At 37.1% G+C, this 14,005-nt stretch overlaps 1 protein-coding gene across 3 annotated transcripts in view; it reads right to left on the bottom strand.

Moving 5' to 3' along the window:
• KLHL28 (kelch like family member 28) overlaps positions 1-14,005 on the bottom strand; it is a 38,598-nt gene that overhangs the window by 14,827 nt on the left and 9,766 nt on the right. For all 3 annotated transcript variants that reach the window (XM_015453222.3, XM_015453221.4, XM_015453223.4), the window contains exon 2: positions 5,946-6,844. In XM_015453222.3, coding sequence (XP_015308708.1) covers positions 5,946-6,844 — 899 coding nt within the window. The remainder of the gene's footprint in view (positions 1-5,945; positions 6,845-14,005) is intronic.

Below are 14,005 nucleotides of genomic sequence, written 5' to 3' on the forward strand. Positions count from 1 at the left end.
TTTTTGGGGATGGCCCCATTCCCATGACTCCCCTAGCCATTGCCCTAGTGAGGGTGCTCTGTAGTGCTTCTGCCTCAAGACAAGTTTCTGCTTGCCCCCTGTGCTAGCTGCAACACTCTTACAGTAGCCATGCCCCCATAACTCTTGTAGTTTGCAAGCCTGTAGACTCAAAATCACATGGCCGACACCAAAGCTTACTACTTGTGCCTTCTAGAGTAGCAGCCTGAGCCACATCTGGGCCTATTTGAGCCACAGCTGGGGCAGCTACACTAGAATGTGGAGAGCAGACTCCCAAGGTGGCCATGGGCAGTGAGCACGTGGAGGGTGTCCCAGGCTGATCCCCCAAAACCGTTCTGCTCTCGTAGTGTTCTGAGACTACTATGGGAGGCACAGCCTTTAAGATCTTAAAATGCCTTCAGGCCTTCTCCCATTGTCTTGACTAGCACTTGGCTGCCTTATAACCAGTCATCTCTTCAGCACACATCCCTGGTTTACTCTCCTAAAAGATACCTTTTCACTTTTTATATGGTCAAGCTGCTAATTTTCCAAGTCTTTCTGTTCCACTTACCATTTAATTATAAATTCCATTTTTAAATCATTCCTTCCCTCTTGCACCTTACTACATGCAGTTAAAAGCAGTCACAAAGCAGTCTGAATGTTCATCGCTCTGAAGTTCTGCATTCCATAAAGTCCTAGGACAATGATGTAATTCAGCAAAGGTCTTTGCTAATGTATAATAAGGATGGCCTTTACTCTCAGTTTCTGTTTGAGACCTCATCAGAATAGCTTTACTGTGCACATTTCTATCAACATTCTGATCATGTCCACTTATCTCTAAAAAGTTCCAGAATTTCCCTATGGCTCTCTTCTTCTGAGCCCTCACCAGAATCACCCTTAACATTCTATTCACAGCAATCTAGGCTTCTTCTGGACTCCTACTTAAAATTCTTCCAACCTCTACCCATTAACCAGTTCCAAAGCCACTTCCATATTTTCAGATATTTGTTATAACAATGGCCCCACTTTTTTGTGCCAGTTTTCTGCCTTGGTCCATTTTCTGCTGCTATAACAAAATACCGGATAATTTATAAATAACAGAAGTTTATTTGGCTTTCAGTTTTGGGGGCTGTAAAGTCCAAGAGCATGATGCCTGCATCTGGGAAGGGTCATCTCATGATAGAAGACATCACATGAAGTGCAAGCGAGCATGTATGTTAGATAAAGAGAAAATGGAAGTAGGACTTACCTTCTTGTCAGGAGCCCAATCCTGAGATAACTAACCTACTCCCACAATAATAGCATTAATCGCTTCATGAGAGCAGAGCCCTTATGGCCTAATAACCTTTTAAAGGCCTCATTTCTTAATATTGTTAAAACAGCAATTAAGTTTTCAAAACATGAATTTTGGAGGGACACATTTAAACTATAGCAGAGGGCAAATAATAATCAGTTCTAATAAGAGTTTCATTCTTGACTTAGACCTGTGGTTTATAGTGTTGAGATGAGTGATGTGGCTGAATGTCCATGAACATTGAACATATTTGCACAACTATTCAAAAAATGCTTTCAATGTATTGCCATCCTTATGACTCCTTATGTGTAAGTAGAAACAATACAGTTTTCAGAGCTTCCCCAATTTCCTTTTCTTTTTTTTTTTTTTTTGGAGATGGAGTCTTGCTCTGTCACCCAGGCTGCAGTGCAGTGGCGCAATCTCAGCTCACTGCAGAGCTTCCCCATTTTTCTTAAGCTACCTACCCAATCTCCACTTTCTTCTCTTGCAGGCCTCCTTTCTTAATTAAAGAAAACTAAAACCACTGGACAAGTGCTGTTTTAAACCCTTGCTTTCACCCCTCCCCCGGTCAGTAAACTTCAATTGTCTTGAGGCATAAAGAGTCTCTCTCTCTCCTATTCACAACTTTCTGTCCTTACTTTTGATATCAATCTCTTCTATTTCCTCTAAGATCTTGCTCCATCAATAAGCATTAATCTATCTTATATCTTTACCCTATCCCTCTTTACTTATCTCTTTACTCATCTAATTATAAAAATACTTGGAAGCCTGAGGTGGGTAGATCACAAGGTCTGGAGTTCAAGACCAGCCTGACCAACATGATGAAACCTTGTTTCTACTAAAACTACAAAAATTAGCCAGGCGTGGTGGCATGTGCCTGTAATCCCAGGTACTCAGGAGGCTGAGGCAGGAGAACTGCTTGAACCTGGGAGGCAGAGGTTGCGGTGAGCTGAGATCACGCCACTGCACTCCAGCCTGGGCAACAAGAGTGAAACTCTGTCTCAGGAAAAAAAAAAAAAAAAAAAGAAATTACCCACCAAAAATCATTATGTTCTCCATAATGCCAAGTTTAAAAGCCACCTTTCCGTTTTTTATCTTTCTGGATCTTTCCAGTGCATTTTAAATAGCTGATCACATTCCTTCCTTCTTGACACACAAATTCCTTGGTTTTTGTGACACTATTCACTTGGTTCTCCTACCGCTAAAAATGTTCCCCAGATTTTCATTCACAATCAATCCTTTTTCCACTCTATATTTTCTCACCAGGCAAAAGGAGGAACATCTAACTGTCAATAACTCCATCAGAGACTTCATAGTTTTAATTCATACTTCTAAACTATATTATATGCTGATGACTTTCAAATTTGCAGCCCTGAACTCTTCTTTGAGCTGAGCTACCACAGATTATCCTTTACCTGGATATTTCATGGGCACTTCAAGCTCAGTGTCCAAAACTTTTCCCCTGAAAGTGGCTTCTCCTCCCATATTCTTTGTCTCTCTCTGCATATATGAACCACCCATGTAATCATCTAATCAAAAGAACTCATTCATCTTGGATTCCTCCCTCTTCCTCATCATGCCTCTCTCATATCCATTCAAACACCAAATCCTGTCAATTTACTCTCTTAAAACATTTTTAAAAATGAATGCCGCATTCTCTACCTTCACTACTTCTACCCTAATTTAGGATCTCATCATCTCTTGCCTATATTAGATAAGAGGTTCTACAATAACATCTTATTTAATCAATCTGATATTAATCCTGGCCTCTCAATTTTTCCCGTAATACAGCCAGAATGATCTAATATACAAATATGATAATTTCACTAACCTCCTTAAAATTGTATTTGCAACCCATATAAAAGTCTTTTTTTTTTTTTTTTTAAATCATGGCATACAATATCTTCTTTGACTTGGTTCAAACACCACTGCTTGACACTTCTTGGTTAGAACCCTCTACTTCTGAATACCAATCAGCTTTTAGTTTCCTGAATATCCCATAATGTATTGTGCCATTGTGTCTTTGTATATTCCCTGTGATCTTTCTTCTTTCTCTGCTTGATTCTTGCTTAGCATTCAACACTCAACTTGTACATGAAGTTCTCTACAATTTCTCTTCCCTAAATCCCCCAGATGGGATAAATGGCTGTCTTTAATGTTTCTATAAAATTATCTTGATCATTGCATAAACATTATGTATTATTTTCTATATGTCTCCTTTACTAAATTATGAACTTGTTGAAGGTCAATTATCTAGCAGTGTATCTGATGCACAGGTGTTTAATATCTTTTGTAGAGTTAAACCGAATGATCATTCAGGTTGGTTTTAATTTTTCCAGAGTTATAATAATGCTGCAATAATCAGTTCTGTGCAAATAATACTTTTAATTTTAAAATTTTTATTATGATAGATTCTATGATAAAAGATTACTGTGTCTAAAGATATGAACAGGTCTTATTATTCTTCAATAATTTGTTATTTTTAATAGTTGAGAAAATAAGAGGCAACTGCTCAAAAATTTTTACACTATAGGCCAGGTGCGGTGGCTTACGCCTGTAATCCCAGTACTTTGGGAGGCCAAGGCGGGCGGATCATGAGGTCAGGAGATCGAGACCATCCTGGCTAACACAGTGAAACCCCGTCTCTACTAAAAATACAAAAAAATTATCTGGGTGTGGTGGCAGGCGCCTGTAGTCCCAGCTACTCTGGAGGCTGAGGCAGCGGAATGGCCTGAGCCTGGGAGGCAGAGCTTGCAGTGAGCCAAGATTGTGCCACTGCACTCCAGCCCGAGTGACAGAGGGAGACTCCATCTCAAAAAAAAAAAATTTTTTTTACACTATAAATACATATTTGGAAATTTTTGTCATAATATTTACTAATATAATTTACCTTATGCCAGTAACCAGTGAGTTTCAGAATAAGAGTTAAACAATCAATTCGTGTAGCTAACATAACTAATGTTCTATGTGTAGCCCAGTCTCAACACTACTAGTTTTAGATTACAGTCAAAATGTATTATGAGGCTGGGTGCAGTGGCTCTTGCCTGTAATCCCAGCACTCTGGGAGGCCGAGGCGAGTGGATCACCTGAGGTAAGGAGTTCGAGACCAGCCTGACCAACACGGTGAAACTCTGTTTCTACTGAAAATACAAAATTAGCGGGGCATGGTGGCACATGCCTGTAATCCCAGCTACTTGGGAGGCTGAGGCAGGAAAATCACTTGAACCTGGGAGGCGGAGGTTGCAGTGAGCTGATATTGCACCACTGCACTCCAGCCTGGACAACAACAGCCAAACTCTGTCTCAAAAAATAAAAAATAAAAAATAAAATAAATAAATAAAATGTATTATCAGACTTTTTTTTTTTTTTTTTTTCAAGACAGGGTCTCATTCTGTCACCCAGGTTAGTGTGCAATGGTGCATTCATAGCTCACTGCAACTTCAAACTCCTGGGCCTAAGCAATCCTCCCGTCTCAGCCTCTTGAGTGACTGGGACTACAGGAGTACAACACAGTGCCCAGCTAATATTTTAAATTTTTTGTAGGGACAGGATCTCGTTATATTGCCAAGGCTTGTCTCAAACTCCTTCCTCAGGTGATCCTCCTGTATAGGCCTCCCAAAGTGCTGGGATTACAGGTATTGTGAGACTTTTTTAAAGATGCAGAATTTATCAGTTGCCATTGATGAAACATCAAGTTTCCTAATACTAGAAAGAGAAAAGCAATCTACCACATTTTTGGAAATGGTCAGAAATCCACAGTATTAAAAAATATACATTAAACACAAAAGTTTTCATGAAGCCATCCTATCTATGAAAAAGCAAAAATAACTTCAAGCTATATTTTCAATGTATAAAAGTTACTAGTATAATGCACCAAATTAAGGCAAACTATCACCATGGGCCAAATTTAGCCCACTAGCTATTTTTATAAATAAAGTTTTATTGGAACATATCCATGTTCATTCATTTATGTATTATCTATGGCTGCTCTCACACTACAATGGCAGAGTTAAGCAGATGCCACAAAGATTACATGGCTCACAAAGTCTAAAATATTTACTGTTTGGTCCTTTATAGAAAAAGTCTGACAATTCCTAATCTAAGTTATCGGGGGGAAAAAAAACATACTTCTTAATGCTGTCTTTTAAAAATACTTACACTGAAGAAAACAAATTGCACTCAAAGTACATAATTTATATCAGTATCCTGTTTTTTCTCATTTCTTTGGTAGCACTTCTAATGAACTGTTTTCATTCAAACCCATTCCTGTCACCAGTTCCCTCACCACAGGTTCCTAGTTCTCTCCTGTGGTATCTTCCGATATAACTGACAATAATAATAAGTCTCTTCTGATGTGGTCTGACTCAAAGATGTAAATGGTTCCAGAAAAAAAAAAAGACATAAAATGTAATAAAAGTTTGTGAGTAACCAGGTGGACAAAGTGTGCACTTGGGGAGGTGGTTAATAATTGAGAGTATCGTAGAGAATGAATGACAATAAAAACAATCATGTAAGTATTTTAGGAAGAAGAAAAAAAAACTAAAAAGAAGGAAAGAAAAGTAAAAACGAAAATCAAACTATTTTTAAACTATAGAAAATCTGCACATTTAAAAAGCATAAAAGCACCATTCCTTTAGGAAAGCCTTCTATTTACCTATCCAAACAGGCAAAGAGTCCAGATTTCCCTCCTACTGCACAAAGTACTTTGGGAGCACAGCGAGGTCGTGTCATCAAGACTGTCTGATGAGAGAGTCTATGTTCAGGCATAAAGTGGTACTTTAGGGCTTCATTCAAAAGATGTTTACAAGTACGATCATCACGAATAAGATGATTTGCTTCATATAGTCTAGTGAGAAACTTAACGCTCAACAATGGTAATCGTACACTGTTTAGTAACTGTGCTAAGTATTTCTGGCGTTCTTGTACATCATACTTGATCCAAGACTCTAATGCATAAAAAACAGTCTCTTCGGTAGCTACATTCAAACAGTCATTGGAAACAATTTCATCCAAGTCAGCATGTGTAAGCTCAAAAAACTCTTCAGTCTGGCAAACAGCTTCAAAATTCTGGCATATGTATTTAGTGGCTGCCAAATAAAGGTCATGGCAACCATACGTTTCTGCAAAACGAGAAATTCCAATACAATTACCAGGATCAAGTTGGCTTTCAAGAAATGCACAACATTCTTTCAGGACAAGTTTTATCTGGAGTAGGTTTGCTGCTGGCAGAAGAGATTCAACTGTGTCCTGAGAAATAAAAACAGTCCCTGTATAGGCATACTCCACAATGGCCTGGAGAGCAGTTTCATCAATGCATTGAAACTCAACCTCACTGTTCTCTTTTTCAGAAAGGTTTCCAGTGAACATAGCTTTGAAATACGGGCTGACGCTGGCAAGTACCACTTTGTGAGCATGGATTTTAACATCACCTACTCGAAGAATGATGTCACAGAGTTCGTGATGTTGGCGAAGAAGATTCAAGCCCTGCAGAAGTTGTTCAGAATGCAAGTGGGTTAAGTTAGCAAGCATGTAGGTCGGGGATGTGTGGTCCATCTACAGAAAAATAAAAAAGCATAGACAGTTATTTCAAAGTAATCTTGTCAATAACACTGCTTTTCAAATAGTACAGAATAATCAGATTTGTAATTTATTTGCCTGTTCCTTGGTTTTTAAATACTTCATAGTAAATACTAGAACTAGAGGCTTTCAGAGTTAGAAGGGATTTAACAATCATATAATTCAACCTATTTATTATAGACATTAGGAAATGGAAGCCCAAAAGGTTACATGAGATGCCCCAAACCATAAAAATCTCTGACAATGGACTTTTGGATCAAAACTCTACCAACTTTTTCATTTTGTTTCCCTTGCATTAAATTCAAGTCTGAGCTATCACTGAAATAAAATGAAAATATGAGGGGAAAAACTTGCTTAAAGTAAAATTATATGTAGAACAAACAACACTATTTGCCAACCAACAGATGCTTTAATTGGACAGAAATTTCATGTTAACACACTTTACCCAAAATTCCAATAATTGCTTTGATAGAGGGTGCTGAATTTAATGAAGGTACCATTACCACCAATTAATTTAATTAATTATGAACAGAATACAAAGTTCCATAATGAGGGCAATAAGGCTCACTTACTGATCTATATATACCATACCCACTCAACTTTTTTTTTTTTTTTTTTTGGACGAAATCTCACTCTGTCGCCCAGGCTAGAGTGCAGGGGCACGATCTTGGCTTACTGCAACCCCCACCTCCCAGGTTCAAGCAATTCTCCTGCCTCAGCCTCCCAAGTGGCTGGGATTACAGGCACCTGCTAACACGCCTGGCTAATTTTTATATTTTTAGTAGAGACGAGGTTTCACCATGTTGGCTAGGCTGGTCTCAAACTCCCAACCTCAAGTGATCCACCTGCCTCAGCTTCTCAAAGTACTGGGATTACAGGTATGAGCCACCGCACCTGGCCTCAACTCTTGATCATTAATTCAGATCATGCCCACTCAATCTACTTGCCACTTTGTGCTTCTGGAAGATGAAAAAGAATAAAAATAACAGGGAAGAAAAAGGATGAGAAAGAAAAGAAAGTGGAGAGACAATAAAGACTATGGTAGGCAGAATAATGGCTCCCCAAATGACATTCACATCCCTATCCCTGGAACCTGTAAATATTACTTTATATGGCAAAAAGGGACTCTGGAAAGGATTAAAAATTTTGAGATGGGGAGATGATCCTGGATTATCTAAGTAGGTCCAAAATGCAATCAACATGTACCTTTTAAGAAGGCAGAAGGAGACGTGACACAGACAGAAGAGGAGGTCATGTGACTAAAGAGGCAGAGACTGGAGTGCTGCAGTCACAAACCAAGGTCTGCTGGCAGTCACCAGAAGCTAGAAGAGGCAAGAACAGATTCTCCCATAGAGCTTCTGGGAGGAGCATGGTCCTGCCACCTTAATTTTAGCCCACTGACACTAATTTCAGACTTCTGGCATCCAAAACTGTGAGAGAATACATTTCTTTTGTTTTAAGCAACTGAGTTTGTGTAATTTGTTACAGCAACCTTAAGAATTAATACATGAATATTTCAGAATGGACTGTAGCGGTTGCTTAGATGAGACAAAAGGAATACAGGACACGTACATAATATAAGCTATTTTCTTCCTGTCTCATTCACATTTCAATCACAAGTTATGGCAATAACAAAAAAGTACATTTGGTTTCCATCTTAAAACCATCAATTCCATCAATTTAAACATTTTGAACACTATTGAGAGAGTAAAGAACTTCATTCTTGTACATTTTTAAGTGGAAAAAATCCAACTCTTGAAATTTTTATCTTCATCAAGTACGTAGTTGTTTCATACTTATTTCACACTGAATTTTAAGTCAGTTAATATGGCCACTTTACAGCTGATAACAGCCTCTACTGCTGATCTCTGCAAATCATCTCACACCTATCTGCCAGAAAAATTCTCAAATGTTATTGCAGTCATGGTATAAACAAGTCCCAAGAAGCTTCTGGGTCTTCCAGTAGGTACTCTTTTTCCAGAACATAATACATACTAGTAAGAAGACGGCAATCAGGAGGCATAAGTTTAGATCTGTACACCTTCTGTTAGTTACTCCAGTGTTCACGTTTTTAAACTATGTAACTTCTTTTAGCCTCAGTTTTATGAAAAAGTTAAAATCTAGACTTAAAAGTGAAGAATGAATAACAGGAAAGGCAAGTCGATAGAAAAAATAGGTAATGGGGTTAAGAAAGCAGTCCTTGTTAACTTTACCTTCTCAATCTTTGTTTTCCTTATTTGCAGAATGAGATCATAACAATACCTGTACTTTATTATTCAGGTATTAATGTAGCTGAGGTTTTTGAGGATCAAATCAGACAATGTACATAAAAACATGATAAACTATAAGAATAAGTGATATTGTACTACAGTAGTACTATGGTAGTAGTGAGGCAATAGAGATAAAACAAGATCAGTGAAGAACACAGACTTTGGAAATATAAGGTAATGAGTTTTAGTCCCATCTGGATCTTGAATTGTATTATTAGGGGGAATAACAGGTACCAGCCTTTCTTAATCTAAGTACTAATTGTTTGATTCATAAAATATGAATACCCCACTTATCTCAGAAGTTTAACTGAAAGTGATTCTCTAAATTATAAAGTTCTACACAATATACAGCTTGAGGTGTTAAGAATATAGTATTTACGCCTCACTGTACTAAACTGCCGCTTCCCAATATCCCCACTTTCACTAATTCCCATTCTTTCCCACGATGACCTTTTACTCTTATGATCCTCATGTAATGACTATAGCTCTATATAAAACTTGCTATCTCCCAAATATTTTCTTACCACACGTTAGATTTTGTCTATAACCTTTCTCCTCTCATCTTCCTTTCCTCCAATTCAAATTCTCAAAACTGAAGATCAAAAATTAACTTTACCTGGATGTCTATAAGCATTTATTTACTATATTCCTTTTATTTACTAATTTACTATATTCCATTTATTTACTAATTCCTGCAATTAATTCAATTATATGAGTTGCTCTGTAAAACATACTCCCTTCAACTCTCATTTTCTGATTTAACAAGGAGAATGGTAGACTAAAAAGTGAAGGATGAACAACAGAAAAGGAAAATGTATGAGAAAAATGAGAGAAGGGATTGAAAAAGGAGACCTAGTCACTTTGTAAATTCATTTCTCTCTCTCAGACTAAACAATTATGTTTCAAGATATTTAGGAGAGCCTGAAAATGAGATTCTTGAATCATTACCAATGCCACAGGACTGAAGACTATTTTCAAAAATAAGACAGTAAATTCTATAATATGGTAAGATTTCTGTTAATTTCAGATAACATTCTAAAATAAATTATTAAAGATTTGACTTGTGAATACCAATAAGAAGATGGAGAGATCTTTAGGATTAGGACATATGAGCTAAAAATAATAAGATATGTTACAGACTAGGTTTGTTTCTTTTTAAAAATGTATTTAGAAGACTTGTAGATCAGAAAAGTAAACTTGATATTTAACTAGATATTAGTAAATAATTTTATAATGCCCTTCATGATGTTTCAAAGAACAAAACTAAAAAATATATAAGCTAGTTCAGTTAGCTAAATTAGCAACTGGTGGAACAAATACCCCCCATTAAATATACTACTTAATGGAATGAGGCCTAGAGGGATGTTCCTAGTGGTATTCTATAAGGCCAAGATGAAGATGTTTAAGTCCTGAACTTTGAAGATGACCTGAAGCTGCAAAGGACAGCAAAAGCATTGACTAACACAATAAGGATCCCGAAAGACCTGATACCTAATAACAAGAAATTTAAAAGGGATAAACGTAAAAATTCTATAGCGGATTCCAAACCAACTACCCAAAGTATAGAATAAGAGAGAAAAGACTCATCTGTAGGATGTGTTTAACAGGTTTAGGGATTTTAATTGCAGTACTATTTTAACACCATAAACTTATGTGGGCTTAAGCTGCATTAACAGAACTATAATAGACAGAAATACAGAGGAGAAATTTTTGCTTCGCTCTGCAAATGTCAGTCCATATCTGTAGTACAGATTTTGGGTATCATCCTTTGAAAGGGATCTAAACAAACTGTAACACCTGATGAAGGGAAGAAATTCAAATCAGGTCTTACAGGTAATGGAACTGAGGTACTGAGTCTGGGAAAAAAGGAGGTCTGAGTCATCACACGAAAAACCAAGGAATGAAAGTTACTCAACAACAACAGGAATAACAATTATAATATAGGGTTGTTTTGAGGATTAAATGAGTTTATACATAAAAAGGGCTCAGAATAGTGCCTATCACTTAGTAGGCCCCTAATAAATATGACTTATTACTAGTAAATGTTTTGAGTTGTCCCTTGAGAGGTATTCAACTTTCTTTGGTGCACTACCTCTCACTATTAGATAAGAAATCCACTCTGTCTTCTCTGATACCTTGGGCAACAACAAGTATCACAGAATTGTTGATTCTCAAATTAACGTTATGAATTATTGACTAGATTCATTTTTAATATAAGTAGGAATCACATAGTGATAGATCCTATATTGCTAACCTAATTTTTGTGTACCCAATTCAAAACTGGTAAATTACCATCAACATATGACATGCATGCATGACACAATATAGGTCTGTAAATACACATATTCATATATGTACACACACAACACATGAATATACACACACGCATATATTTGTATGATACGCAGTATAGTTTTAAGAGACTGGGCTTTCGTATCAGGTTTCCCAGGTTACAGTACAATGGTATGCATTGTTTAACAGCTATATGACCTTGGGAAACTCAGTCAAAAGTCTCAATTTTCCCACTTGTAAAAAAGCAGACAAAAGTGTATAAAAAGTAGTTGTAAATATGCCTTTCTATGTGCTGGTACATAAGCACTCAATAATTGGTAGATGTGATTTATTTTTATTGTTCATCAACCTTAAAAAAGCTTGGTTATTGCCAACTATATCCATGAAACGCCTTTCCTTCCATGCATAACAAAAAAGGAAGGAAGTTTGCTTACTGTCCAGGGAACAAATACCTACCAAAGCCAGGCCAAAGCCTCATTAATTCTATCAGTAAAGAGACATATAAGCCATTTTAAAATTTAGATGGCTTATTAGATTTAGATAGTTTATTACTTAGAGAGTGAACAGAAGATTAGCCGAAGAGTAAACTGCCTGGATCCTTGTCCTGCACATCAAAAATGGTAACACAAAAAAGGGGCTGGCCCAGTGTAAACTATGGCTAAGCAGTTTTCTATTCTGTAGCTCTATTCTAAGGGTGTGGGGTGGGGTCAAAAGTCTAATACCTAATCACAACCAGGGAAGTGAAGAGAAACTGTCTCATGACACACTTCTAGGGGAAATAGAGAGGTGAGTGGGAAATTGGGAGATGACCTCATAGCAGCTCCTTAGAGGCCTCTCACCCTCTCATATTCCAGGAGAATCACAAGGTGTGTCAAGCCACAGATAAGCTGCAGTCCTGAGGTCTAAGTCTTTGCCTATATAGATACATGCAAGGTGACCAGAGTACCATGACAAAGTTGTTCCCCTACACTTATGCCCCTAAAATACTTCTTTATCTCACTTTCCTAGATCTATGTTGTTAAAACCTTTTAAATATTTTCTGACCATTCCAACTAGTGAGTAAAACATTCTTTTCATTTGAATCAGCAATGGTTCATTTTACTTAATAATAATATAAATTATCAAAGTGTTTAAAATGGGCCAAAGAAAAGGCACTGATAAAGGTAATTTCATAAAAAAAAGCCTATGCATATGTTTATAATTATATTAGATGCAAATGACATACTTTCATTCCTTGTAAGAAGTACTGAGAATAAAGTTTAATTTTAAAAATTATAGTTTTAATGCTTAATCAAAACAATGTCAACTAGTAACTTCAACAAGGCAAGATAAAAATAGGGAACAACTTAAAATGAATTACACTAGCAGTTTGCCATAACATAATTCTTTTACTTTGTTTTGTTTTTGTTTTTAAGACAAGGTCTCATTCCTGTTGCCTAGGCTGGGGTGCAGGGGCAAGATCTTAGTTTACTCACGGCAGCCTTGACCTCCTGGGCTCAGGTGACTGTCCCACTTCAGCCTCCCAAGTAGTTGGGACTACAGGCACACACCACCACGCCTGGCTAGTTTTTGCATTTTTTTGTAGAGAAGGAGTTTCACCATGTTGCCTGGGCTAGTCTTGAACTCCTGGACTCAAAGGATCACCCATCCTGGCCTCTTAAAGTGCTGGGATTACAGCTGTGAGCCACTGAGCCTGGCCAAATTAATTCTTAAAATTTTTAATTTGGCCCCTTTCCTCTCTCAAAAAATAGGACTTCAGAAAAATGCGCAGAACTCTAACATTTTCAAATACAAAGTTTTTAAAACAGTGATTTTCAAAATATGATTCTTGTACCAAGAGCATGAGCAACATTTGGGAACCTGCTAGAAATGTAAATTCTTGAGCCCCATCACAGTTGTAAGCAATCAGAAACTACACAGATCATTGGGGTTGCAGGAAATGGACAAACTGTGTTTTAGGTCCTCCAGGTTATTCTTAGGCAAAAGTTCCAGAACCAGTTAAAATATTTATAGCTCAAGTTTAACAGCTTAAAAATTACTGAAAATTATTTCTAAGAAATATTTAAAATAAATTTTTTTTTAGAGACAGGGTCTCACTATGTTGCCCAGGCTGGAGTGCAATGGATATTCAGAGGCATGATCATGGCGCAATACAACCTCAAACTCCTAGGCTCAAGTGATCCACCTGCCTCAGCCTCATCAGTAGCTGGGACTACACCACTGTGTTTGACTCAAAAACTATAATGCCTTCAAAATTATAAATGACAACTGTAACTATACTTGGTTCTCAGCTAGCTACCCATAAATAGCTAAAAAACTAATTCAAAGAAGCAATACTTTCCAATCTTCAAAGCCCCACATTTGTCAAACAGTTTTACACTGGCAGTTTCATTTACCTCAGTAACCACTTTGCGTAAAAGGAAGTGTATGTACCATAAAAAACAGGAAAGAACAGTGAGTAAAAGTATTAATTTTAGAGTTGGAGACACTTGGATTTAAGTCTACATTTTGCTACTTAATAGCTGGGCTATTTGATACTTGGGCAAACTACTTATCCTTAGCTTAAACATTCTTA

The sequence above is a fragment of the Macaca fascicularis genome, chromosome 7, assembly GCF_037993035.2.
Source record: "Macaca fascicularis isolate 582-1 chromosome 7, T2T-MFA8v1.1".
NCBI classification, from domain to species: domain Eukaryota; kingdom Metazoa; phylum Chordata; class Mammalia; order Primates; family Cercopithecidae; genus Macaca; species Macaca fascicularis.